The sequence below is a fragment of the Orbicella faveolata genome, unplaced genomic scaffold, assembly GCF_042242905.1.
Source record: "Orbicella faveolata isolate gen_17 unplaced genomic scaffold, um_ofav_v1 contig_25, whole genome shotgun sequence".
Lineage (NCBI taxonomy): Eukaryota > Metazoa > Cnidaria > Anthozoa > Scleractinia > Merulinidae > Orbicella > Orbicella faveolata.
The window spans coordinates 25,915,661-25,943,655 of record NW_028301553.1 but is presented as its reverse complement, the minus strand read 5'-3'; the positions used below and the strand labels follow the sequence as shown (position 1 = coordinate 25,943,655).

The window sequence follows — 27,995 nt, the reverse complement described above, 5'->3', positions numbered from 1 at the left end:
CAGCCCCAGGAGGGCCCCCTGGAGTCCCATATCCCAGCACCGAGGCAGGATGAGGAGAGAGGTCTGGCGCGAAACACAACATTTGAAAAGCGTAATGGCGGCGGCTTCAGTAGTAAAGAAAGATGGCATTCGTAAGAGGAGTTTTCCTCAAAGTTCTACAAAGCATATGCTTTCGACGCCCTACCATCTACAATGGTAAGGTTTTCCAGTAGTTCTCTGAGTGTATCACTCCTCAGTTTTCTTTTGCTGCTCACAATTTCAACGAAATATAACACAGATAGCTTAAATTCGATGTGCACGCGCAAAGTCAGCTGAAAGCAAATTAGAAGATTATATCTACTACTAGATTTATGATCTCCAAAAAAAGATTTACACTTTTAATAAGATTATTCAAATTGTTAGAAAGATTAGGAAACCAACTTTATGCTGACAGCAGTCCCTTAAGATCAGAACACCTTTTTAATCGAGAGAAACAGTGTTCATAATAATTTTTCTTCCTTAAAAGCTCACTTTTAGTGTGGGCTAGCTTTTAAGGACGGCACACACGAGGAGTAGTCCCTGCGACAAGTTGCGGGGACAAGTCCCATCGTGTGAACTAGCCATTTTTGTCCCAAAATGTAGTCGCAGGGACTTAAATTTGGGACAAGTCCCTGCAACTTGTTCCTCAAAACGCTTGGTGTGACCTGCTTGTAGGACAAGTCCCTGTGACTGGTCCCCTCGTGTAAACTCTTCAGGGCACTAGTTGTATGGCTAATCCCTTTGTGTGTGCGGACCTTTATGTCAAATCATAAATCAGATAGGTGGAGTGGTACAGAGACAAAAAATTCTCATTTTTGATTGTCAGCCAATCAAGTCTAACCAGAAGTGTATGAACTGCATTCTTTGACATAATTACGGTCATTTTGCTCCATGGTTAGACAGTGGGTTAGATTGCTCCTTGTCAGTTCGCTTTAACAAAAGTGAGATCGCTCCACACAAGTAACCAATTTTGGCTTGGCAGTGGATGAAAAAACAAGGAATAATCTATATGCATGTTGGAGCAAACTGACTTTGAGCAGCTTGAAGTGATCTAACCATGGAGAGAAGTGACTGGATACCCTTTGATAAATATTGGAATCAATGGTATCTGGTTGTTTAGCCCCCAACCCGAAGTCGAAAACACTGTCTATTTCTTGTTCTTTAATTGTGAAATTATTTCTGGTTGGGCTTATCCACTTACGGATTAAATGACTTTCATTCAAATCAGTCAGTGGTTGTTAATTTTTGTTGCTGACCAAAACAATCTAGGGGCAAGAATTTCAGTCAGTTTTTACCAGTGAAAGGCTTCTGCCCTCTTGACAAGATTTATCTTTGTACTACAGGCCTCTTCTGCAGATTGGAGGCAACAAAAAGATTGTTGACAAGATTAAAAAGTGAGATACCTGCCTAAATCTTCATTGCAAGTGTTAAAATTGTGTGATGGTATATTTTAATTTGTACAGTATGTGTGGTTACTAATCAGATAGTTTTAAGTTAGGATTTTACTGTAAAATAATTTTGTTGAGATTTCACATGTTTAGTGATGTCTAATATTCTCTTGATCTTACTCTTTGTAACTGATCACATCAGTTTGTGGAATGTAGATGGTGATTTTAATACAATTACAAGGACCATAGTATACTGATTCATTTTATTTTACTCACTCCAAAGTCTTAAAAGTAGACCAACCAGTATTACAACTCAATAGGGCAGTCAAGGTTCCATCTTGACACAAACAGTAACATGTAATTCTTTTTTTGTCAATGTTTTGTTTAGCAATAACTTAGCTTTAATTTCTAACCTATTTGTGACAATGAGGCTATCCCTTGTTGAGCGAATTCCTGGACCCTAAAAAACTGCCAGGTTCAATTAACACCTGGTCACCATGTCTACAATGTTGGGAATTGAATGAACACCCCTCGCCATTAATTGAAAAACTGTGCTATCTAGGTAAGAAAATGCTTGTGTTCCACAGAACACTTGGTCCCTTTCACTTTGAGCTTCTATGTACAAGAACAAGGAAAAAAAAGGAGCATGAAAAAGAGAGAGTAGAGAAACAAAAGCAGAGGTCCAGTCTTGTGATGGGGATCAATGAAGTTACAAAAGCTTTGGAAAGAGGAACCGTCAAGTTGGTGCTGGTATGTGTAAAGATTTTATTGAACTTCTGCTGAATGCCAGTCCTGAACTCCTAGGACTGACCCAAATACTTTGAGTTGAAGGGTTTCAAGCAGGGTCCAGAGAAAATCATTTTTCCAACTTAACCTTCAGACAACCTGTTACTAGGATGTACTCAATGGCCAGACAGTCATTTTCACTGGCCGAAAAAAATTTCCACTGACAACGTCAGTCATTTAACAATAATTTGATTTCCTATATGGATTTTCTACCAGCAATACAGTGGAACCCCACCTTACCACCCCGTTAATACGACCACCTCTTTATTACGGCCACTTTATTCTTGCCCAAAAAAAAGCTCAGTCAGTCATTTTCTTATTTAAAGAACCCCTTTAATACGACCACCCCGTTAATACGACCAGTTTTTCATGGTCCGAAGGTGGTCGTTTTAACAGGGTTCCACTGTAGTCACCTTTGACACACCTTGCTGACTATTTGAACATAGAAAATTTATGCTTACAAGCTTATATCAATCTATGAAATCATGTGTTATTTTTGTTGTATTTTAGGTTGATAGATCTATCCAGCCAGCTGCTCTGCTAGAGCACTGACGAAAGCTCGGCGCGAAAAATTAGAACTAGGCGAATAAATTAACAAGTTAACACATCAAGACTTTGCATTTAAGTGATTTTAATCAAGCTTATTAAATTTCTCTCGAACACGTAGGATATAATAAATTCATACTTTTCTGAAGCAATTACTTAAATCAACGTCTGTCCACCTTATGTAAAAACTTCAACGTTCAGCAATGTTGCAAGATTTATAACGAGAGCTGTTCATTTGGCTCAATCAGACTGGGGTCCACTCCGCCGGGCCCAGTCTCCTCCTCTTCATCTGCAAGGGCGTCATAGTCGATCCTTATCACGCTTTGAAACTCGCCTTCGTCACTATTCGCCGTCAGACCCTCTTCTGCTCGTAAAACCGCTTTTCCGACTCCATCCAAAGTATCACCGACTGCTCCGTCATTGCCTTCGTCGGACTCCTCCATCGTGGTCGATTCTTTGCCGTTGGGGAGGGACTGTAATAGTTCCATCATGTCGCGCGACTCCGCTAAGCTCGTTTTCTCAAGGCCACCGCGCATTTTTAATCCTTCAAGTTCGGCTGTCTGTACTGAGGGATCGTGCCCATTAACCAAGAACTGAGAGCTGTCACGATTCACCTCGGTCTCTTCATCGAGGGGGAGATCGTCAACATCTGGATCACGAATCTCATTCCAACCCGAAATTGAAGCGATGGCATTTTTAAGCGCTACTTCAGGAAGATCGGGCATGTCATTTTCGGTATTTCCTTTGTCCTCGTTAGGGACATTTCTGCCGGCTATCGGTGTGGTTTTAGTTTTGTTTAATGGTTCTGCTGGACTTGGGTTGGGGCCGACTAAGTTTGGCTGATTTGTATCAGATCCGTTGGTGGGTGATCTCACATTGCCATCTGGTCTTTGATTCGGGGTCGGCTTGTTCTCATGTCCACCCGAAGATGGACCTGGTTCAGGGTAGGGACCCTCTGTAGGATTATATAAACAAAACAGCAGTCTAAAATAGAAGGAGGATTTGAGGAAATCCAAGACCTCTTCTTCATCGATATGTTCCAAAGCTTCCTGTAGAATCTTGCGCAGACTGTGCTTTTGATCCGGGGAAAGTCCTTCGTCCCTCGCTTCCTCTAAAAAAGTAAACCAAAAACTATATTACCTCGAATACTATGCAAAGGTCAGTGGCCCAAGGATGCGCGGCCTCTATTGACACTTTTAATCTTCTTGGAAAATTAAGAGCTAGTTCTTAATCTTCTTCGCTTTCCTGCTTCAAGTGATGTCCCTGACAAGTAATCCTTTTGAAGGTTTCCAACGACAGACCTTTCAATACGAAGTTCATGTACACTGAGACTAATAAAGAAATTTGCCTTTTCTGTTATGCTGTGAGCCGTCAACCAAACTGCTTTTTAGTCGCTGGAATGTGCTTTATTATTAATTGTCATTTTCTTTTATCTTTTCTACATTGTTTTTCTTCCTCCGTTGCAATCTTCGATCTCATGTGAAGGGGACTTCTAAAGAAGCCTTCTCAGAATTAAAATGTTTAGAATCAAAGATTTTTACTACATACACCTTTATTTATTTAAGTCAGGGTACTCTGAACCCAGTCAGACTCTGTTATCAAAAGGAGTCTTTTTAAGACATCAGACTCAAACTCATTTTCATACGAAAGATTTTTGCACGCGGACTCGTTTTGAAACAGAGGCAAGAGGCAACTCGGAAATGGCCTATTCGTATGTTCAAAAATTAAAAAAATTCGTTTGAAATACAGTTCGATTCATTCACTTACCAAGGTCGTGTGTCTCGCCTCCTGTATGGAATATTCTAAGATCGTGTTGGGGCGGTAGACTGGGAAGAGGTGACGAGAAACAAATCTTCAATCGCAGGATCAGCGATTTCTTCAGGACTTGGATGATGTCTTCGTCTCTGATCTCCTTCGCAGCAAGCAACAAAATCTGACGGATGTGCTCTCTTTTTTCCTGGTTCAATCCTCTCTCCTCCTCCTCCTCGAAATGATGATCTTGACAGAGGAGAATGTTTTAGTGTTATTCTTAGAGTAGAGTAATTACAAAGTAAAATGTTTATGATGCTCCCCTCATTGCTTGAGAACGTTAAGGACTGGTGGTTACTGGAAAATGATTGGCCAACAATAGACACTATGAACTTCTATATGAAATACAGCTGTAAACGCAAATAAAACTCTCAACTCTCAAGACAACTATCCTAAAGTTTTGTACAACTTTCAATCCTTCTCTTTTGTCATCACGTCTCTTAAGTCGAATTTTTTTTCAAGTTTTCGGCAACAGCAACCCTGACTTGGCTTCGGTATTTTTCTCTTAAGATCGCGACTTTCCCCAACTAGCTAACGACGGCTTAATTGGTTTTCACTCGCGCATAAGAACAAGCATAAGCCTCATGTGCGAAGGTATTAAGGCGTCGCGATACTTTTTCTAAGGAACTTTTCCTAGCAGAGGCGCTAATGAAGGACAGTTGAAGGTCCTTGGAAGTCTTAACAAGTCTTTGTCAGATGTTCTGTATGCATTCAAGATGTTCAAGTGATTACATATCTTAATATCGTATCAGTGAAATTAAGCAGTGTATGAGAAACTTTTTTTTTTTTTTTTTGATAATTACAGTCTGTACGTTAAACTAAAGTTGCACAAAAATTCTTTCTGTCCGGGAAAAATCTTCCGCGTGTTGCAAGTTAATGATTACGCCTTTGCCACGTGGAGCTTGAAAAATTTCATAGTGTTATATGGGAATTAGTTTTCAACACAAGTCCCGTTGTTGAAAAACGAAGAGTTCAAATAAAGCCCACGTGTGGAGTATTGTCAAAGCAAAATTGGAGAATGCCAAAATGAATTTTTGCCGTTCTAGCGGTAGGGTACATAATTTTATTAACTCACAACATGTTCAGTGTGATTGAAATTTTTTAGCCGGCCGCAGCTGTTGTTGAAATAAGACATTTTCTACGAGCCGCACCGGGTAAAATTCTTTTTGTAACAGACCACAATGGTTTTACAAGTTATACCAAGTTCAGTCTCCGCATTACAACTGAAAGACTTTGCAACTTGCATGAATCATCAGCCGAATCCTTTCTCTTATTTATGGGTAATACACAAAACACTAACATTACTCACCGTTTGATTGAATTTTGGTGGGTAAACCAGAGCTTCGTTCATTCTCTACCAAGAAAAGAAAAACAACGAGAAGGGCAAAACCCGAAACACGACCCATCTTCTTCTTCTCTCTCACTCACTGTCAAAGACAAACAACGTGGTGTGGCGTTCTCACTTTTTTAATATAACGGTCTATTGATGATTCTATTGGTCGATGAAAAAGCGTGCGTTTCCCCCAACACGCTGGAATTTGCAGCGAATGCTTTATTTTTTGTGTCACCTTGGTGTTGCACTTTTAGGTGGGGAAAAAAGGAGTTTGAAAAATAAAAGGACTTGTCAGTTTCAAGATGATGTAAAAAAGCAACAGCTCACCTTTCGCAAAGCACGATTTCCAACCCTAAACTGTAAACAAGAGATTATAATCTCTTGCTGTAAAATATTTCTGATTGATTAGATTTTTTCTGTCAAAGAACGCCATAAGTAAGTCGCGTTAAAGTCTTGGTGAGGGCATGAGATATCAAAATGGACAGAGTGGAAGCTGGTCGAAGAAGAAACAGTCACTCATCGTGTTTATAAGTTTAGCCCATAGGTCTTTTCAGGTATCACTCCGGAATCTCTAGATCAGCTACCGCACTACTTTTTGATTGGTCAACTCTTTCAGCCCCAGGAGGGCCCCCAGGAGTCCCATATCCCAGCACCGAGGCAGGATGAGGAGAGAGGTCTGGGGCGAAACACAACATTTGAAAAGCGTAATGGCGGCGGCGTCAGTAGTAAAGAAAGATGGCATTCGTAAGAGGAGTTTTCCTCAAAGTTCTACAAAGCATATGCTTTCGACGCCCTACTATCTGCAATGGTAAGGTTTTCCAGTAGTTCTCTGAGTGTATCACTCCTCAGTTTTCTTTTGCTGCTCACAATTTCAACGAAATATAACACAGATAGCTTAAATTCGATGTGCACGCGCAAAGTCAGCTGAAAGCAAATTAGAAGATTATATCTACTACTAGATTAATGATCTCCAAAAAAAGATTTATAGTTTCAATAAGATTATTCAAATTGTTAGAAAGATTAGGAAACCAACTTTATGCTGACAGCAGTCCCTTAAGATCAGAACACCTTTTTAATCGAGAGAAACAGTGTTCATAATAATTTTTCTTCCTTAAAAGCTCACTTTTAGTGTGGGCTAGCTTTTAAGGACGGCACACACGAGGAGTAGTCCCTGCGACAAGTTGCGGGGACAAGTCCCATCGTGTGAACTAGCCATTTTTGTCCCAAAATGTAGTTGCAGGGACTTAAATTTGGGACAAGTCCCTGCAACTTGTTCCTCAAAACGCTTGGTGTGACCTGCTTGTAGGACAAGTCCCTGTGACTGGTCCCCTCGTGTAAACTCTTCAGGGCACTAGTTGTATGGCTAATCCCTTTGTTTGTGCGGACCTTTATTTCAAATCATAAATCAGATAGGTGGAGTGGTACAGAGACAAAAAATTCTCATTTTTGATTGTCAGCCAATCAAGTCTAACCAGAAGTGTATGAACTGCATTCTTTGACATAATTACGGTCATTTTGCTCCATGGTTAGACAGTGGGTTAGATCGCTCCTTGTCAGTTCGCTTTAACGAAAGTGAGATCACTCCACACAAGTAACCAATTTTGGCTTGGCAGTGGATGAAAAAACAAGGAATAATCTATATGCATGTTGGAGCAAACTGACTTTGAGCAGCTTGAAGTGATCTAACCATGGAGAGAAGTGACTGGATACCCTTTGATAAATATTGGAATCAATGGTATCTGGTTGTTTAGCCCCCAACCCGAAGTCGAAAACACTGTCTATTTCTTGTTCTTTAATTGTGAAATTATTTCTGGTTGGGCTTATCCACTTACGGATTAAATGACTTTCATTCAAATCAGTCAGTGGTTGTTAATTTTTGTTGCTGACCAAAACAATCTAGGGGCAAGAATTTCAGTCAGTTTTTACCAGTGAAAGGCTTCTGCCCTCTTGACAAGATTTATCTTTGTACTACAGGCCTCTTCTGCAGATTGGAGGCAACAAAAAGATTGTTGACAAGATTAAAAAGTGAGATACCTGCCTAAATCTTCATTGCAAGTGTTAAAATTGTGTGATGGTATATTTTAATTTGTACAGTATGTGTGGTTACTAATCAGATAGTTTTAAGTTAGGATTTTACTGTAAAATAATTTTGTTGAGATTTCACATGTTTAGTGATGTCTAATATTCTCTTGATCTTACCCTTTGTAACTGATCACATCAGTTTGTGGAATGTAGATGGTGATTTTAATACAATTACAAGGACCATAGTATACTGATTCATTTTATTTTACTCACTCCAAAGTCTTAAAAGTAGACCAACCAGTATTACAACTCAATAGGGCAGTCAAGGTTCCATCTTGACACAAACAGTAACATGTAATTCTTTTTTTGTCAATGTTTTGTTTAGCAATAACTTAGCTTTAATTTCTAACCTATTTGTGACAACGAGGCTATCCCTTGTTGAGCGAATTCCTGGACCCTAAAAAACTGCCAGGTTCAATTAACACCTGGTCACCATGTCTACAATGTTGGGAATTGAATGAACACCCCTCGCCATTAATTGAAAAACTGTGCTATCTAGGTAAGAAAATGCTTGTGTTCCACAGAACACTTGGTCCCTTTCACTTTGAGCTTCTATGTACAAGAACAAGGAAAAAAAAGGAGCATGAAAAAGAGAGAGTAGAGAAACAAAAGCAGAGGTCCAGTCTTGTGATGGGGATCAATGAAGTTACAAAAGCTTTGGAAAGAGGAACCGTCAAGTTGGTGCTGGTATGTGTAAAGATTTTATTGAACTTCTGCTGAATGCCAGTCCTGAACTCCAAGGACCGACCCAAATACTTTGAGTTGAAGGGTTTCAAGCAGGGTCCAGAGAAAATCATTTTTCCAACTTAACCTTCAGACAACCTGTTACTAGGATGTACTCAATGGCCAGACAGTCATTTTCACTGGCCGAAAAAAATTTCCACTGACAACGTCAGTCATTTAACAATAATTTGATTTCCTATATGGATTTTCTACCAGCAATACAGTGGAACCCCACCTTACCACCCCGTTAATACGACCACCTCTTTATTACGGCCACTCTATTCTTACCCAAAAAAAAGCTCAGTCAGTCATTTTCTTATTTAAAGAACCCCTTTAATACGACCACCCCATTAATGCAACCGGTTTTTCATGGTCCGAAGGTGGTCGTTTTAACAGGGTTCCACTGTAGTCACCTTTGACACACCTTGCTGACTATTTGAACATAGAAAATTTATGCTTACAAGCTTATAACAATCTATGAAATCATGTGTTATTTTTGTTGTATTTTAGGTTGATAGATCTATCCAGCCAGCTGCTCTGCTAGAGCATCTTCTATTGTTATGTGCCACACGGAAGGTACCAGCATGTGCTATTACTGGAATGAATGAGTCAACTTTTCCACCATTGCTTGGAGTCCACAAGGTTTCAACATTTGCATTCAAGGTAGATTAGCGATGAGCAGATCTTTTTCTTTTTGAAACATTTTCTGTTGTCAGGTAATAATGAAAATCAGATCAAGTCCAAGGTACCCGTGTGACATTTCAACTGTCATTTCAGAACACAGATACTCCTACAGTGTTTGACGACTTGGTTGAATTTATCACAAAGATAGCAGAACCACTGTATGTTCCTTGGTTGCACTCTAGAAAAGAAGGAGATACTCCTACCACCGCAAATCAGGGCACTGGTGTAGCAGATGATGATTCTGATGAACAACTGCCACATATCCAGGATATGCATCAGAAAAAGAAGAGAATGGAAGGGGATTCCATGGTTGTTGAAACTGACACTGTCAATTTACAATGTGCTGGTGATTCTGCCGTTCATTTCTCAGACACAAACAATTCTACTCTGAGTTTAGGAGGAACTAGTAATTCTGCTGTAAAAAAAACGGGAATGAACAGTCATTCTGCTGCAAACATACCTGGTACATGTGATGATGATGTAACAAAGGTACAAGCTAATGACAATAGCACTCTAAGTTCACAAGGTAATGAAAGTACACAAGTTGGAGTTGACACTACTGTAACCAACCCCAGTGGCAAGAGGAAAAGGAAAAGAAGAGCAAGAAAATCAAGCAAGACCAATCAGAATAACGTAGGCTTAGCATATCTAAGACCTTGTGTAAAGAGCTTTGATATAGGGAAAGATAAAAGAAATCAGGGAAAGTAATTATTTCATTGTGATGAATACTCAGCTGATTATTATTTATGGTACATATTTTTGTAAAGTGAGACACTAAGAAAGATGTCACAGGAAAAAGTCAAACATGGAGTCAGCTGTTGTTTCAAATATTGTAAAAAGTTTATTTCTAGTGATTCAAAATAAAACATTAAGATTGACCATGTACAAGACAAATATTAAGGGATACGCTTTTTCCCCTCACGTCATCAAGCAGCAAAGGTGTTAGTTTCTAAACAAACTGTTGAGCTGCATCATAAGGCAAATGAAGCACTTGAGACTGAAACACTTAGCTACTACAGTCCAACCCCTAGTAAGCAGCCACCCCTAGTATGCAGCCAGTAATCAAATTCCCGAAGAGGGCTTTTCTATTGTTTTCACTGCTTTTAAGCAGCCACTATCCATTTCCCTGAGGGTGGCCATTTAATAGTGGTTGAACTGTATTATCAACTTGAAGTCGATAAAGGTAAATTATCTGCCATAGGGAGTTTCTGAAGCTGATGTTTCTAGCATTAACCCTTTGTCAGGGAGAGCAACGTGATTTTCCCAACACATACTCAAACTATCAGCTTTAAAAACTAGCCACAGCAGGTATTTTAATTTAGTCAACTAAAAGTTGATAAATATACATAGTTAGAACTGCCACTTCTATTTATTTTGCACTGTTTTTAAACTGAAGGAATAGAAAAATAGACAAAAAATAATACTGGCAAGGAATTAAATATGGAGATAAAAAGAATATTATAAAACAAATACCATATGAGAAGGAAATACCACGACATATCTGAGCCTTTGAAATGCAATAGAGGTCTTAAGATACTTTTTAGACAGACTTCTCTCTCTAAACTGTTCACTTGATTACTCTAAATAATTTACATGTATGAGCAATTCAGATTGTTGCAATAACAAAAATGCAGGGGTTTCAGGTAATATATCAAACACGAAAGACCGTGTTTGACCACATAATTTTCAAAACACAGAGAAGAGAGTTGAAAATACGATGAGCAGTGGAGTGTTTTTGACGAACTTTGAGGTGTTTGAAAATGTGGCCACTGTCTTGAGTGTTTGATATATCTTCTCAATCAAACCTTAAATTAAGGAGAAAATGGAGAAATAAAATCGTAAAAATCTATGCTAACTAAGTCAGATAGGTGTTAACAGTCATGATTTCCCTTGTTTGAACTTGATCAATTATTAATGATTTTGAGAACAGTAGTTTTAGCAGGAGGGCAATTGATTTTCACTGACAGGCAAAGCTTTTTGAACTGAAATTCTCTATAAGGAAAATGCTACATGGTCAAACCAGGAGGACAAAATCTCCCAGCCAGTCAATTTGGTCAGTGTCCAGCCCATAATGAAACCCCTGCAAATGAGCTTTAAGATTATTCATGCTAAAGTTGCTTTTCCTTGTCCGGGTGTGTTGTGGCTGAAGTCCCCTCCTCTTGATTTCATGAATGTGTCATATCTGAAAAATAAATGTTCTTACTGAATTGTGTTTTTTGGGCCACAGCCCACATGTATAGCCCTGAGATCACTTTGACTACAAGCAGAAGCTTATCACCCCTGTTTGAAGTTATATGCTTCTGCTACAAGTTAACAATAAATATTATAGTGCTTGTCCAACAAGCTACAGAAAGTTTTAAATTATTCTGTAAGGGCACATCTCCATTTGGCAAATTTTTGGGCAGTGGTATACCAAGATACCTTTAAACAACTGTGCAATGTATGCAAAAAATTCACCCCAAAACATGCAGAAAATTTACAGCAAAGAAATAACAAAATTTAGAGCAGAATTGAAAACAAATGTTATACCACCTAGAAATACCCCTACGGCAGTTAAATGTACTACAATCATGTGCAATGTAACCATCACCCCACTCCCTGTGTGCCATAACTAGTTCCAAACTGACTATCCAGACAATGCAACATGTAAAGTTATAGAACATCTGGAATGGAAATAACAGCCAGTAACAATAACACATGAAAGTGTTGTGGCAGTTTAAACTATGACTGTTGGCGCACTCCTTATTTATTTGACTGTCTAAAGACCCAGTTTTGGCCAGGAGGCATTGCATGGTGTGCAGCACTGGGAAACAATAGAAACCTCGCTATCGTGTAAACCAAAACAGTAACAGATGCGTGAAAAGCATAATGGTGAATACCAGGTATGTTTCAAAGAGAATTACATACATTTCTTGGTATCTGTGCCTCTCGCTGTCTGATACAGAGGGACCCATAGATGATGCAGCCTGCAGCAAATCTGATTGGCTAATTTGTATTCCACCAGCTAGTTGATCATTAGCTAAGTCTGTCTTTGATACCTAAAACCAAGCACAGTCCTAATTTTAAGCCTGCAATTCCTAAGATGAAGAGATTTTTCCTAATAGTAGGAAAATGAAATCAACTTTGTTTCCTACAACTCTTTTAAGAGTTAAAATAGTGACTTAAAAGTCTGATATGGATGAAGATATCCTGGGAGCCAGAGGGTTTGTTTTGGCTTTGCCACTCACAATCGCAGCATCCAGGGTAGGATAAAGATGAACTGGATGTCGAATATACAAGAAAATATAACAGAGGGCAAATTGTCCTTCAAAGATATGCTCCAGAATTTTGACCAAATTTTGTAGGTCTTGCCATGTCATTTTCATTGATGCCTCCATTAAAGACCTCAATTTCTTTTGAATGGCTTTAAGAATGTCTGGCTTGCAGGAAACTTTTCCAGCCCTTTATTACATTACATACTTCAGTACAGCAAGGAAGTGAGCCATTTTTTTGAATGCAGTCTTTCACAAATACCATGTTATAATCTTAGCCCCTTTTTCAAGAATCTGCTAAAAACATTATGATACAGGATCATTACCTTTCCATTATTCTTACTGTGCTGAAGATTGTCATGGATAACTGAAACCTGAAAAGAAATCAAAGGCTTTCAGTCTTAAGATTTGAAATTTAGAAGGTTTAATAAGCAGTGACACAGTGGAAACCAAGGAGCCAGTGTGTGAACCATTCAAGTCAGTAGGCAATGTTATGTTGACCCTGAAAAGCCTCACTGGGGGAGAAGCTCATGAAGATATTTATTTATGTAACAAATATACATGTATAGCAAACACTCTTATTGTGCATGAAAAACTTAGCATTCTCTAGGAAACTGAAGTGCTAATCAGGCTAACCAGAGTGAATCCGACCCCAACTGGAAGCATGGAAAGCTATTCAGGCCAACTGGAGTGCATTACATTGCAAATGACCCAAAGCTTGCAAAGATTGCATGACTTGCTGGCATGCAGATAAACATGAGCTACTGACAGTAACTAACAGTGTAAAAACAAGGTTAGACCAATTTAATTGGCTTGGCTTTTGAGGAATAATAAGCTATTTTTGACTGGATTCAAGGGTTTGAGAGTGAATGAATGCTGGGTGTCAAAGAGAAAGAAATGAACTACCTCAAGCACTCAGATTGCCTTGTGCTTTTCTATGAATTTCTCTTCAGTTTCTTAAAATTCTTGTGTATTCATATAATATACTAGTTATTCCACAATTCCTTTGGGTCCTTTAACTATAATTCTCTTTCATTATTCCTGCATGAATCTGATCCTACCTCCGAATGTATCTTTGACAACTCCTCTCCAGAGACATCTGTAATATCTTCAACCAAACTACGAACGTAAATAATGTTCGCTTTTGCTTCATCTGAAACTACACCAGTTGGTGGGTCTTTTGCAATTTTTTCACCTTTGCTTGCTTTTTCTGTGTTACTGAAAACACCCTTGTAAAGTCCATTGCTACTGGTGTTCCTGTGGATGGCTGCCAACTGAGCATTGTAAAGAAGAGCTTTGAAGTCTGCTCCAGTGAAATGTTCACACATGTCAGAGATAGCAGGTAGGCTGGTGTCCTGTTCCAAGAGAAGGGATCTGGACATGGCTTGTAGGATATCTAGTCTCTCTGACTGAAAGACAGCAATTTCAAAATGTTTCACATTTATGTTTTTTGTCCAGTCAGAAAATGATGGTTCCACAAAATCTCTCAAAAGCTGTTCTGGTTTGACCCCCTCTTTCTGCCCTCTCCTCCCCTCTGAAAATTCCAGTTTGGCTCCATACTTCCTTCAAAAATTTCAGCCTTTGAAATCACCCTCCTCTGCAGAATTTCAGTGGCCTTCCTTGGGTATCTATGGATATTTCCTGGAACAGCGCATTCTAAATTAATTGTAATTGTCGAGTAATTTGATAAAAAACATTTTAAAGATCAACAAAAAATCAATCAGTCAATCAGGCCAAATAACAAGTGACCATGCAACAATCCCCTAGTCAAATACAATGTAAATTTAGTTTCATTATGGATTGGTTCAGTTGTGATATTTATCTGTAGAACAACAGGGTTACCAATTGAAAATTAGTCTTGAAAGAAGACACAGGGTTTTTAAGGTCAGTCCTTGCTGACAGCATGTCAAATAATAAAAAGGAACAGCTTCTTAAGCCCAACTGGCTCACAGCTCTGGGTGCTTAACTCTGAATGCTGTCACATGAAGTGGGAAGGAGTATTGACACTCCTCACTGGATAGGATGCTAATCCATTGTGGATAACTCCCTAGCATTCTGTGTAGAGGCATTGTGTCCTCATGGTTAGTGTGCTCGTCTCCAGATTGGGGGCATTGCATTGTGTTCTTGGGCAAGATACTTTACTCTAACAGTGCCTCTCTCCACCCAGGTGAGTAAATGAGCACCAACAAATTTGATGCTGGGGGTAATTCTTCAATGGACTAGCATCCTAATACAGGGGGGGGGGGGGGGGGGGAGTAGAAATACTCCTAGTTGCTTCATGCCACAGAAACTGGGATAAGCTCCCACCTGATGGGCCACTTGGCTTGTACGTAGACTTTACCTTTACCTAGCCTTGCATTCTGTCAGGCTGCCCCAACAACTCCCTAGTACACTTTTACTTGTGGGTGGAGAGAGACACTGTGAGAGTAACATATATTGCTCAAGAATACAACTAAATCACATTGGCTAGAGTTCAAACCCAGGATACTCCATCTGGAGTCCTGCTCACCAACTATTAAGCCACCACACCTACTACACCAGAAATACATGTTTAATGATCATTATGCTTACCTTATCTGGTATGCCACAATACAAACACTTGTCCAGTCTTCCTGGCCTGAGAAGGGCAGGGTCAATCAAATCTGGACGGCTGGTGGCAGCCAGAATGTAAACTCCATCCAGCCCCTCTACTCCATCCAGTTGAGTAAGAAGCTGATTAACCACTCTGTCTGTCACCCCTGTGCTGTCATGTCCACGGCGAGGAGCAAGTGAGTCAAACTCATCAAAGAAGAGAATACAAGGCTTGGCACTCTGGGCCCTGAATAGAACAAAACAGTTAACTTAGGCAAGAATGAGTCAATTGATGAAAGCTTAGAAGAGTTTTAATGCTTGCTGTTGCTTGCAACAGCAAATACAAACTTGTGTTCTGCCCAACTGACTCTTGGGTGGTATTATTGAATTTGCAACAAGATTTTTCCAAATATTTGTAAAGAAATCTAACCAAATCTACACTTCTCTGTTATTTAGGCCAAATCTACACTTCTCTGTTATTTAGGATGGGTGTAAGAAAGTACATCCAGTTTAGAAGCAAATAATTCTCTGCCAGGTAACAAGTTCTTACATCATCCTCTCTTTCTAATGGGTTCTTGTCATTTGTGAACTACTAACAAGTTTTTGTTTCTGAGCATGCTGAAAAAGCTGATCACAAATCGCCCCTTTAACAGTTGACTTTTTCAAAGTGTTTACTAATAATATTAACTTAAATGCTGTGGTTGTATTATTTATTTTGTGACAACTGTACAAGAAGCACTTAGTTACCTTGTGAACATGTCTCTGACAGCCTGCTCACTGGCTCCAATGTACTTGCTTAGTAACTCAGGACCTTTGATACTGATAAAATTGAGCCCACATTCCTTAGCAACCACACCAGCCAACAGTGTCTTGCCGGTACCTGGAGGTCCATAAAGAAGAAGGCCAGACCTCATGCGCAGGGGACATTTACTGAACAGCCAAGAATACTGAGAAACAGGAATTTGATTAACTCGTTTAATACAAAGTTAAAAGTACAAATTTTCATTTCTGATAGCTCTGTGCTCCTTTTCATTTTAGTTTAGAGAATTTGATGGTGCATCAAGAGAATATATGCTAAATTATAATTTTCTTTGTCCTTGATATGTCTGCTCGTAATGAGAAATTAGACTTTGATCACAGTCCCTCTGCACTCTGGTCTGATTTATTCTGCATGTCATGTAGGCGCTAAGTGCTCCATGATGCAACAATGACGGATGATGATGATGATGATGATGATGTCACATGTAACTTGTCAGAAAGTGGACAGAATTTTTTTCCAGTACAAAGTCTGTATCACAGTCAGAAAGGCTCAAGAGTTCATTAAGTCATTAACTGATGGAAATTTCAATTCCTTGATTGTTTTAAAATTTTGATTATTCAAAATGACTCAAATAAAATTTTTATTTGATTGTTCTCTGATTTCGCTTAAGGCATGCATTCAGTTACAGGATAATTTACGGGGAATTTAACATGTCCAAAATTTGCTTGATAATTTTTCAAAAGTCATGCAGAGATTTTTATCCCACTTTCTTTGGTCAGTGTACCCCAACAAATAGGTTATTAACTATTTTAGTGTTTTGGTGAAGTTAAAAAACAAGAGACTAGAAAAATATGCAGCTTGTATTTTTTTTTTCAATTTAGCAAATGTTCAAATTTTCACCTGTCTGACAGGTCAAGCTGGTCATCATTGATCCAATCAAACTTTCAGTGTTGAGTTTGGAATTGAGTATCATTTTAATGTTAGAGTGATTCTTTGGTTGAAGACAAAATGGGATCAGTGATAGAACATTTTTTGTAGCGACCACATCGGAATTATGGAAGCATGGTGGCCTCATGGTTAGTGCACTTGTCCCCAGATCAAACGGTCCAGGTTCGAGCCCGGGGACACTGTGTTGTGTTCTTGGGCAAGACAATTAACTCTCACAGTGTCTCTCTCCACCCAGGAGTTTAAATGGGTAAAGGTGAATTGTTGGGGAAACCTAACAAATTGCAGGGGAGTGACCTGTGATGGACTAGCATCCCATCCAGGGGGAGTAGAAATACTCCTAGCCGCTTCATGCTACAGAAACCGGGATAAGCTCCAGCAGCTATGAGCCAGTTGGCTCCAAGGCTTCACTTGTGGACACCTCCCGCAAGCTGACATACAATCACATCTAGAGTTCTGTTCAACAATTCTTCAGTCAAGTTGTCAAGCAAACCTTTGCTGGCCACAGAAGAGTCTCCATGAGGGCTCCCTTAACTGCGGCAAGTCCACCAACATCAGACCAGCCTAACTCTCCTGCAGTGTGCAAACACACTCCTCTCAATGCTGCTGGAGTAAATCCTTCAAGAGCCACCTTGAAATCCTCTGTGGTAATCGCAAAATGGATATCTTCGTCTGTCAATTGAAATAAATCAAGGAGTTTTTTCTTAAGGTTAGTGGGTCAGGAACAGCGCATCTTGAAACATTTAGTTTCCCGGTCAGGGTTTAAACCAGCCTGCAGTGCAGGCGTTTTCCATGTGTTCACAAATTAGCAGTGTTAGCTCACAATTGAGTAGTTTCACCACCATGAATCCAAGATGGCACTCGCTTGCTCACCAAAATACACCTGCATTGCAGGCTAGGGCTTAAATCAGACCTCTTAATCTAGGAACCAATGCACTAACTAATAATCACTTATCCACACAGACTGAAATCAGAATAAAACTCTAATTGAAGTCTTTAATTGAAAGATCTAGGTCTGAAGGAGAGTCTTCTCAAGTGTTTGACACTGGTTGAGTCATTCTTTATAAATCAACCAGATCTAATTGATTCAGACACCTGACTGTCCACCTGACTTATCTTGCTTTTTGATTTAGCCAACAATTTTAGTTTCAGATTATCCATCTGTTTTCGATCACATTTCACACTAAAACCTGGTAAACAGCTGTAATATTTTAGAGAGAGACTTTCAAATTTGCATTTGTCTTATTCATTACCTGTTAACTTTTTCATCTTTCTAACTGCTGCCCTGTGAGAAGCACGGCCAAGCAGTGACTGTAGATCTTTTGGTAAGAATCCCTCTGTTTTCTTTGCCAATAAACTGCAAACAGTGTCAAGATAACTTTTTATCAATATTCCAATACACAGCAATTTTAAGATATTTTAAACAATTAGATTATAAGCTTGACATTTCTATGAGGTGATAGCTGATGAGGCTGAAGGCCAAATCAACTTACACCTTATAGAAATGGATAGAGCCAGCCAGCTTCAGTTTCAGTTCTTGTTGTTGCTATGTTTCAAAGTCATGCAATAGTGATCATGAATCTCCTTCTGTTACTCTTCTTGGGAATATTTAACTAATCTATTAATATTTTCAAACCATTCTTTGAAACTTTGGAGAAACAAGAAAAGGTCACCACAATGTAGACAACTTCCAGCCAATGTACACGAATGGCAGACAGTATACAATCAGATTGCAGCATTTGCATAAGTATACTATTAGAATTCTAATTAAAAATCGTTAACCCTAGGAAAATGCTTTCAGGAGCTTTCAAAATTTTCAAGGATGCTTAATGAAACTAATGTACCAGAATCATTCCATCCAACTTACCTAAGTTCCAACCCCTCAGGGTCCTGCAAGGGAAACCTCTTCCTTATCATTGCATACAAGATCTGTTTTCTTTGATCATTATCGGGTGGGTGGAGCTCCACACAACACTGAAAGATGTGACAGCCTCTTGATGTCAGTAATGAAGGGTGCAATGAATCATGAGACTTGCTGGCTGCTATGACAACTACTTTGCTATTGTTGTTGATCTCCACGGTGATAAGGTCTTTGAATACTAGCAAAAAGAAGAAATAAAGGAACCATAATTTATAAGAATGACATCCAATATGTAGTTTGCTTATACTCTTAATAACAAATTGTTTCAAACAACATCTATATCTTAGATGTATAATTATATATAATATGGTCAGCTTGGAATAATATAGAACTAAACCCCAACTGTGCCAAATTAACAAAATTCTATTGAAATATGTATTGTTTATGTTGTGGTTTTAATTTCAATTAATTTTTGTTTATTTTAGTTTTGTAAGTTAATAGAGAAACATTTTACAGAAGAACACCTCTGCTTAGGCAGGGAATGACACTTTGCACAATATTCTTGTCCCTGCATGCAGGTTTGGTGTCATTGCTATGATATCTTGACTTATAATGCAATACCACACACCTGTGAACAAAATTAATAATCATTTAAATTTTTACATGCCTTTGAATGACAACATGAATATGATTACATTACCGCATTTTAACACATTAACAGTCAGACCACAAACAAATGACACACATTGCATGAGCCACAATTAGCTGAGAGGAACCACAGAATTTTTAATCATGCTAAAAACACATCGTTAATGGCATCTCACCCTGGGCAAGTTGACGCTTGTACAAAGCTTCTCCACCCATTTCTTGAAGGGCACTTGGGGCTGATATAACTTGATCTAAATCATCAAACAGGATGACAGATGGTTGATGCCATGCTGCGTCAATGAATATCTGTTGCCACTGCTTCTGAATAGTGTCAACTCTTTTCCCTACCAGGAGATACATTTTAACCATTTCATATTTTTTTCATGCTGAACAGAACCTTGACAGAAATTAAGAAAATGTTTTCATTATAATAATCATTCCTATTAGGTCCTTATTGATTGTGTAGGAGGGAAGTACAGAATGATCTATAGTTCAAACTGATGATGCATGGATATGTATTCCATTAAGTGACTGAGCTATACCTGAATTACTTAACCCCTTTCTTAGTCTGTCAACATCATGGATGATTTTCTGTTTTCTTCATGTCTCTGTTTAAAACCTGATTTTTTGCTAAGAAATTCTCTTTGTTTTGTCATGTGTTGTTGGGGAGATAACACAAGGGCAAATTTAGTGGGAGGAGGATTGGGAGAAGCAAAAATGATATTAAAATAAAAAATTTAAAGAGAGGTAAACACTATGGTTTAAATAAAAGCAAATACTCTTGACAAGTACATGTACCTCACTGCAATTCCAAAAACATAAAAAAAAATCTTGCCCACCAGTATATGAGATCATACAATATTTTTTTCAATTAATCAATACCTAATCGATACTTTGTGACATTACTAGTATTTCTTGTGCAACAGTTTTCAATTAGGTTCCAATTCTCAACATTTTGAGGGCATGCCCAATTGATTCTGCAACCCCAAGGTACCAGTCACCCACACCCCTCTGAAAAGTACTGTCCCTGATAACATTGTGTGTAAATCATTTTAACTGGTCAGTCAGACAAACAAATTAATGTTGTATAAAAGCGAAATCACTTCTGCAAGAATTTACTCAGCTTTTGGTTTCTGTCCCAAAAGTTGTTAAGTAATATTTTCCACTTTAGAAACAAGAAGAAATCAGAGATGAGTCTCCTCCTTCAGCCGCTCGTGGGATTGTTACTGTGGACAACATGGGTTATCCTCTTTTACTCCATTCCACAGTAATGGTCCCACAACTGACTGTGAGATGAGACTCACAAGATTCCTTCTCATTCCTTAAGTCAGCGTTGAATGAAGTATCCAGATTGTCCCATATGCCGGTGAGACAATTTTCAGAGTAATAGTAAGTATTTTGTTCTATGTTTTTTGATTTCATAACAAGAAATAAAAAACTATTTGAGTAATGCCATGCAACAGTTGCATCTCTGACTGCAATTACTATGGTGGACTAAAGCTTATTATTTACTACAATGAACCCCATTAATCTGGTCACCAATGGGTCGCAAAAAGCTGGCTGTATTAATAGGGTGGTCATCTTAAAGGGGCTCTTTAAATAAGAAAATGGCTGACTGAGCTTTTGTTCAGGCTAGAATAAAGTGGCCATAATAATGAGGTGACTGTATAAACTGGGATGGCTGTAAGGCCGGGTTCTACTACACCTCTAAATGGAATACAATCAACAAGTGTCACATGTGCACAGACTGGCCATTGCTGAAGTTGTTGGCACACTGCATGAGCGAGAGATGTCTTGCCACAGCCAATCCCAGCTCCAGTACCACTACCACAAATTAGCAGAGCACCACTGCATAACCCTGTCATGATGTCACCTCCAAGATGATTGATCAGCGGTCTCTGTCCTAGGGCAGACAAGGCATGATCAAGGCACTTGTGAAATGAATCTGTGACACCGCTATAAAAAGGAATGATGGTTGGCAAAGATAAGAGTTCAACTTCACAAGTGACTTGCAATAAAATTAAACATTCAATCAAAGTCAAGCTTCCATCAAGCAGTAATTACACCCCTTGGGTACCAAAGTGACAACCAAAGTTTCTGTAAGATACATGCCTGAACAATCAGCTGGCAAAAGCAGACTACTTTAGAATATAAGCAAGGGCAGTGTACCAAACAATCAGTGTTATATATTGCTGTTAGTATTCAATGTTAGTTTAAGTTTTAGCAATCAGTCATACTAGTTAATTTTTTTTTTCTTTGGGGGGGGAGGGGGGGTGAGCAATGCCTATGATTTCAGACTATTACAAAGTACATCATAATTTTCTAAAATTGATTTTCTTTGCACCCTGAGAATACCCATTAATGTTATGCTCCTGGGTTGAAAGAAGCACTGTGTGAAAGTTAAGTGTCTTGTAATCAGCTCTTGAACCTGGGAGTTCTACATGTTAAGTCTAACAAAGAAGGTCACTGCTGCTCCCTCACTGTCCCTTCACTGAAGGTAAACCAACAATGTTTGTTTTTTTTACCCCAAGTCCGTGATGCTACACTTTGGATGACGTGGATTGTTTTCTTGAGTACTCAAGGCTTGATCAACACCATACACCAAGTTTTTAGGAGTTCCCATGACAACTGTCACATTGTTAAGAGTCTCAGGTGTTAAATGATAATATGGAAGCCTGTCTGCTGAGCTGGACGTCTGCTGATGACTCAGTACTGTAACCACAAACTGAAGAGGTTGACCTTTTATAAAGAAAAAAATACAAATCAACTCAACTACAAGCAATACATATCTTCATCATAATTAGATGATCTTCTTTTCAAAGAAACAGCTCAGAAATGTTCAGGGTATTTTTTGCAAAAGGGAATCTATGACAATGACAGAAAAGTCCTCAATGATTCTGCCACGAGTACACCTTTAGCCCCCTGTCCTTGTTTTAAAAGCCCTCAAACTCAAAACCATATTTGAAACAAGTTGTATTATCTTTCCCAACAGTCCAAAAATATCTTGTATAACTCTTAAGCTACATGTATTTAATTTGTTTTTATCAAGCAGGCAAAGATAATTTCAATAATCATATTGCAATAAACAAATAATTTTCCTTTGTTTTCTTTGTGGTATTTTCCATGTGTCTGAATCAAGTTAAAGAAACACTCAATTTTTTTTTTAAATTTTCCCTATTTTTTAAATTTTCTACTTGGAAGCATTTCAAGACAAGATACCAAGGTAAACAGAATGGAGAGAGAAAGGCCCAACTATTGCTCTCAGGTACAGGGAAATTCTCGTAGATTAACTCCACAAAAGCATGGCCTACCTTGAAGGACGTCAAACGACATCATCATTCCATTACAAAGTACAAGAGGTGCCTCCATGCTGCAGACAGAAAGGACCCAACCTTGGAAGGCTTCTAATGCTGCATCAGCTGAAATGTCCTGAAGCTGTATGCCGGATGAAAGAAAACACATCAACTTGAAAATATCCTTTACTTAGTTACCAGATAAACTTTCTGACTGTTATCTGACACCTTAGACCCTATTAGGGGTTTTGGGAATACAGAATATTAAGGTAAAAAAAATAATGGGATAACGGATATTTGGGAAAAAATTCATAGAACATGGGATATTTATAACAGGTATTGCAGGATATCAAGAAGGAAAATTGATAACGCTTGAATCTGGAATTAATGTGATATGAAATATTTAGACCAAAAATTAACGGGATATGAGATACTTAGACCTCCCCTAATGGGGCCTCAAACCTTAAGCAATTTGTTTTACATCAAGGTAACAGATGAAAGTCTCCTCATAACCAGTTACAAAAATAAGCCAAGAAGATGAAATTTTACCTTATTCTCAAACCCTCTGTGCAAAAGCTCATTTAAATTTTGCATGATCAATAGAGGTCATGGCTCTTTTTATCTTTTCTGTAATATCTCCATCCCCTACCCTGGCTCATCCTGAATAGCACAACTTACTTTCTCTTACTTCAGCTACCATAATCACTGCAAGTTGAATTTTCCCTGACAGTTAAATATGTAATGAAGTCCCCCAGACTTCATAATTACCTTCTGTTCTGTATCTCCAAAGGGATGCAAGATAATTCCTTGGATCTCTGATGGTCCATGAGAGATGTTCTGAATTTTAACTAAAGACAAATCTCTTGTATTGAGAAGCTGGGACAGTTCTCTGGACATAACAACATGGCCTGGTAAAACATGTTCTGCCACACCCAAATCAAGTGATTTTTGTTTGATGGCAGCACTGTTTATACTGCTTGTCATCACCATCCTTACAATCCAACAAGGAAGAGACACATCTTTGGCAGATTCTGAATCAGGTGATGATTGACCAGTAACACCTGAAAAATGAGAAAATATAAACTCTCGTTGAACTAGCCAGTAACCTGTTGATTCACAAGGTTCAGATACATGGGTGGGTGCTTACTTTAAGACTTGATAGTGTCACTCTCTTAATTTATCAAAGTTTCTCTTTGTCAGTGCAGTGTTTCTCTAGTGGTATTGCTTGTTTTTTGTTTTTGGTATTGATTGTTACTTTCACTTGATTTTGAAATCACAGGTTATCCTGAGCATTTGCAGAGGTTGCCAACATAGTTGACAAGAATTTTCTTTGACCCCTAGCCAACATGACACTGGAGACTGTGCTTATCTGCTGCTGTTTATAGTAAACTAAGAACCAATGTTGCTGTACTCCACACCATGCATGCAATACATGCAAATACACTTTCAATCCAATTTTTGTTTCACAATCTTCCATGTTCCGTTTGCACCTTACATGTTGATAAAATTAGGTACAGGGGATTGTGGGTCTGAACTTCAGGCTTCCAGTGGCTCTTCGACTTGCTCTCTGTCAGTAATCTCCAGTAGTTCTCATCATTTTGTAGCTTTTGTTGTGCAAAACAATGTGTAGCCTGCGAATACAGGTGCCTCTCATCGCCCACCACCAAGGGTCATTGTGACCGAGAGACTCTCTCGCACGCAACAACCTCCAGCAGTGGGGGATGAGAGGCGGCTGTATTCGCAGGCTAAACAATGTGCAGTATTGCAGAATTTCTCACTATTCCTCGTGAACAGGGAATTTGCTACCTTGGGATTCAGTCTTTTCAGGTTTTCCACCCCCGTCATATCCCTTCAACCTAATTAGAAAACCTCACCTTGACTAGCACTGTTTGATGGCTCTGATGGCTCTGATTCTCTGTTTGTAGAATCCTGTGATTTGGATCCTGGGTTTTCCCGGCTACTTGGTCCCAAGTTACTTGTTCGAGATGCAGCCCTCTCTTTTGGAGATAACAGTCTACTTATTTGAACAGTTTTAACAACAGTGCCATCTGGGGGTGGAAATTGTGCTAAGTTACAAGTCCATGACTGCAGAACTAATGGTGGCAGAGATGCAAAATCAACAAACACTGTTGTAGGCTGCAGAAAATTGTGACTTACAGGTGTAGACTTACTTGTTTCATTCAAATTGGTTACATGCATTGTGAGCTCTGGTTGCACACGTAAGCACATATTTAAGTCAATTTCGCTAAAAATGTTTTCATTGTGTGTTCCTGAACTCTGCATTGAAGTAGAGAATGTTGTCCAGCTATCTTCATTCAATGTGCTTTTTTCCTGAGCTGGAGATTTAGAAGTTTGATTTTCACTAGTCGATTTGTCTCCTTCTTGGTTATAAAATAGTGTACGCAAATAACCAGAAAATCTTGACATAAAGTCACTGTTAGTAGGATTACTTTGTTCTTCCAAATTTGTGCTACTAGACGAACCAGCTGCTGACAAAACCTGATTGTCACTGTTACCAAAACGGGAAGCAGAAGCTGTATTTGTCATTGTACGTTCTTGTTCAGTATCTCTATTATTAGCTTGACTGCTTCTTGATGATGTTCCATCCTTACCAGGAGCAATGGAAACCTGTTGCTCTTTCTTTGGCTGTGAAAAAGTTCTTGTCTTTGGTGACACCAGTACCTCTGTAAACTCATCAAGTCTTACACAGTTGGCATTGGGCTCAAGATTAACTATAATTCAATAACAAAAAGAACAGGATCAAAGTCAAAAAGTGATTACAGTGTAATAATTAATGAGTTTTTCAAATGATTCCTAAAACTTACCAATCCGTACAATCACACAAGTGTTATTTTGAATCCAAATTGGTAATAACTGGTTTGGGAACACCACTCTAACTTGGTTAAGAAGCTGGCTTTCAATGTAACCAGCATGAAGTTCCTAAATATAAGAACAGCAACAACAATTCAATAACCAAATACTAGTTTCTTTTTCCATCAACGTATATTACATCGTCAAGTTGTATCTCTGACAAGTTTGCTAGGACTCCCAGTCAAGGTTAAGAAAGGTATCGTTGACAAGATAAATAAGGCAACAAGTTGTTTTACAAATTTTGTCTCAAACATTTCTGGGTAAAGTTTTGAATCCTTCTCTTTCCAAATGAGAATAGGAAAAGGTCTTACAAATTCCGTTTCAGTGACTAATTAAAGGACTCAGTATTCTCCATGGAACTTACTATGTACAGCATTTACCTACTTCCAACACTGTCCTAGGCAGAAATTGGTAAATGCCACAGATCAAATACTAATGTACTTCTGTGCAGGCCACCAGTTTTGACAAATATGGTGCCAAATGAATATTCTAGTTGGAAGCTAACAGATCTTACATTGACTGATCTGCTAGGAAGAGCTACAAGGGTGAGAAATGACAAGGGAGCCCTGGAGTAAAAGGTGTGAATGAAGCCTTTCCAGTCTATAGGAGGCCAGAAAGAGAGCGTGTGAACTGGGTTCCTAATGTGAGAGGAGCCTATTTAAACAGGAAGATAGTTTGCACCATTTTGACCTAGAAAAAGCACAAAGAGAAGGTAGCCAACCAAACTCACCAATATTTCCCAATCATTAGCACTGACTGGATCCACACTTATTCTGTTACATGATGGAATACTTATGACAGGTTCAACTAAGACCTGAAGGATTGTAATAAAAAACAAAAAACACTTAGAAGTAATTTTTAACCTTTGAAACTCTCTGGGGTTCCCATGGATATTTTTGTTACCTGTTGATCCTCATCCAGTCCCAGTGAATTTGCAAACTTCTTTCCAAGTTGGATAACAGATGATGAGCCATAAATGGGATCATGTTTCTTGCTGCATATAACCTCACCAGACCAGCTGGTAAAGGCTTTACCATCTGTCCACTGCAGTTGAAGAGCAAAAGGTTGACCCTGAAATGTTATTGAAGAAATACCTCAATGTTTGCTGCAGATGGAGATTCTGGGTACTTTCCTTTGTATAAATCATTTCCAGGATACTTTCAGCAAAGTCACACAGTTTTACTGCCTGTTGCGTACCAGTCAAAATGAAACTTTACCATCCCCTCCCTCCTCCTGGCAAGATTTGAACTTTTAGTTCAGTGTTTCCTAACTCCTGCAGCAGTACCTGATTACCTAAGGGTCATTCACACTTCTCAAACGATCATCCTAGACAACTACATAACACACTTTATTTACCCCCAAAAATAATACAAACATTATTGGCCCTCCTTAAAGAGGGCTTTTCAGTGACAATGATTTTAACTCTAAAGTCAACATAAGTTTACCCCCCACCCCACCCCCCAGCTATCCTAGATGAGGATATTTCACAACTACATAACTTTCAAATGAACCACATAGCTTAACATAAGTCTAACAGAATCAAGCTAGTGGAAAATTAAACGGTACAAATTCTAGTTACCCGAGTGGACAGTATACCCAAGAATTCTTCGAACACTTACCCGGTAGAATTACAGAGAATGGCGTACCTGAATTCTTAATCCTATCGTTTCTGCAAGGTCTCCAGACAAGCTGACAAAGCAGGTCTTTGATGAATTTGTCTTCACACATGCTGATCTAACCCGATTCATTTTAATTTTAAACGTTAAGGCTTTACATTTATGACAATTATCTCCACAACTAGCAGGCCACAGAGGCCGCCATTTTCAGCTGTATGAATCGCAGGCTCCCGCGAAGAAGTTGGTCGGGGGCTTTGTGGGTTGGGGGATTGGGGCCGAGGGAGGCGGGAAGAGCCGCAGTTTTTCGCGGGAAAGATCTAGACGTCTGCTATCAAGATCGATTATCAAAGATCCCACGTGCCCAGGGTCACAAAGGTGACTGACTGCGTCAAACTTAGTGTGCCTTACTTTTAGTACTGTAAAGGTCATACAGCGTTCTTTCGTTTATAAAGGTCTTTCAACAGATTAGGACCATGCGAAACAGAAGATCTTAACAAAGCTGGGTCTGTCCGTCTGGATTGGAATCCTGAAAGAAAACTACAACAATAAACAACAATAAACAACAACAACACACTTTATTTCTCACATGTACATTTATAAATTAAATTACAACTTTTTAATGTTTACAAATACCTTTTCAGTTTATAAATATTAAAGATAGAGTAAGGGAATCAAGTAAACCATTCGGTTTTCTAGTTGGCCCCCAAACTGGAGGAAGTCTCGTTTTTTTCCGAGATAATTAGCTTTGAATCTCGAACAAATATGCTCAGGTCAGTAAATTTCTAAAAAAAGAAGGGAAAGATATCTCTT

General features: G+C 38.8%; 3 protein-coding genes across 8 annotated transcripts; 1 reads left to right on the top strand and 2 right to left on the bottom strand.

Annotated features, from left to right (window-relative positions):
• The first annotated feature begins 25 nt into the window (after nucleotides 1–25).
• On the top strand, nucleotides 26–11,576 carry LOC110068129 (uncharacterized). Of its 4 annotated transcripts, XM_020775525.2 has the most exons (7): nucleotides 29–195; nucleotides 1,362–1,412; nucleotides 1,994–2,156; nucleotides 7,855–7,905; nucleotides 8,487–8,649; nucleotides 9,196–9,348; nucleotides 9,463–11,576. In XM_020775525.2, the coding sequence occupies exons 3-7, from the start codon at nucleotides 2,110–2,112 to the stop codon at nucleotides 10,075–10,077; spliced, it is 1,029 nt and encodes a 342-aa protein (XP_020631184.1). In that variant the 5' UTR covers nucleotides 29–195; nucleotides 1,362–1,412; nucleotides 1,994–2,109; the 3' UTR covers nucleotides 10,078–11,576. The 4 variants fall into 4 exon arrangements, with proteins under 4 accessions (XP_089150221.1, XP_020631184.1, XP_020631200.1 ...); XM_020775541.2 differs by lacking the exon at nucleotides 1,362–1,412; XM_089294095.1 differs by lacking the exons at nucleotides 7,855–7,905; nucleotides 8,487–8,649 and having other exon boundaries at nucleotides 26–195; nucleotides 9,463–10,263.
• On the bottom strand, nucleotides 2,807–5,982 carry LOC110068111 (uncharacterized). Its single transcript, XM_020775485.2, has 3 exons — nucleotides 5,857–5,982; nucleotides 4,506–4,736; nucleotides 2,807–3,849 (listed from the first exon to the last, which is right to left on the bottom strand). Exons 1-3 carry the CDS (start codon nucleotides 5,951–5,953, stop codon nucleotides 2,954–2,956), a joined length of 1,224 nt encoding a protein of 407 aa, XP_020631144.2. The 5' UTR covers nucleotides 5,954–5,982; the 3' UTR covers nucleotides 2,807–2,953.
• LOC110068438 (peroxisomal ATPase PEX1-like) lies at nucleotides 10,188–27,409 on the bottom strand. 3 transcript variants are annotated; one of them, XM_020775832.2, is made up of 20 exons: nucleotides 27,216–27,409; nucleotides 26,473–26,640; nucleotides 26,300–26,383; nucleotides 25,524–25,638; nucleotides 25,311–25,430; nucleotides 24,573–24,746; nucleotides 23,467–23,759; nucleotides 22,717–22,840; nucleotides 21,931–22,144; nucleotides 21,111–21,361; nucleotides 19,582–19,749; nucleotides 18,764–18,995; nucleotides 18,150–18,253; nucleotides 17,390–17,568; nucleotides 15,939–16,138; nucleotides 15,192–15,438; nucleotides 13,682–14,029; nucleotides 12,947–12,994; nucleotides 12,277–12,407; nucleotides 10,188–11,551 (listed from the first exon to the last, which is right to left on the bottom strand). In XM_020775832.2, exons 1-20 carry the CDS (start codon nucleotides 27,315–27,317, stop codon nucleotides 11,473–11,475), a joined length of 3,381 nt encoding a protein of 1,126 aa, XP_020631491.2. In that variant the 5' UTR covers nucleotides 27,318–27,409; the 3' UTR covers nucleotides 10,188–11,472. The 3 variants fall into 3 exon arrangements, with proteins under 3 accessions (XP_020631491.2, XP_020631478.2, XP_020631485.2); XM_020775819.2 differs by having other exon boundaries at nucleotides 24,573–25,430; XM_020775826.2 differs by lacking the exons at nucleotides 10,188–11,551; nucleotides 12,277–12,407; nucleotides 12,947–12,994; nucleotides 13,682–14,029 and adding an exon at nucleotides 14,042–14,261 and having other exon boundaries at nucleotides 24,573–25,430.
• Nucleotides 27,410–27,995: the final 586 nt, after the last annotated feature.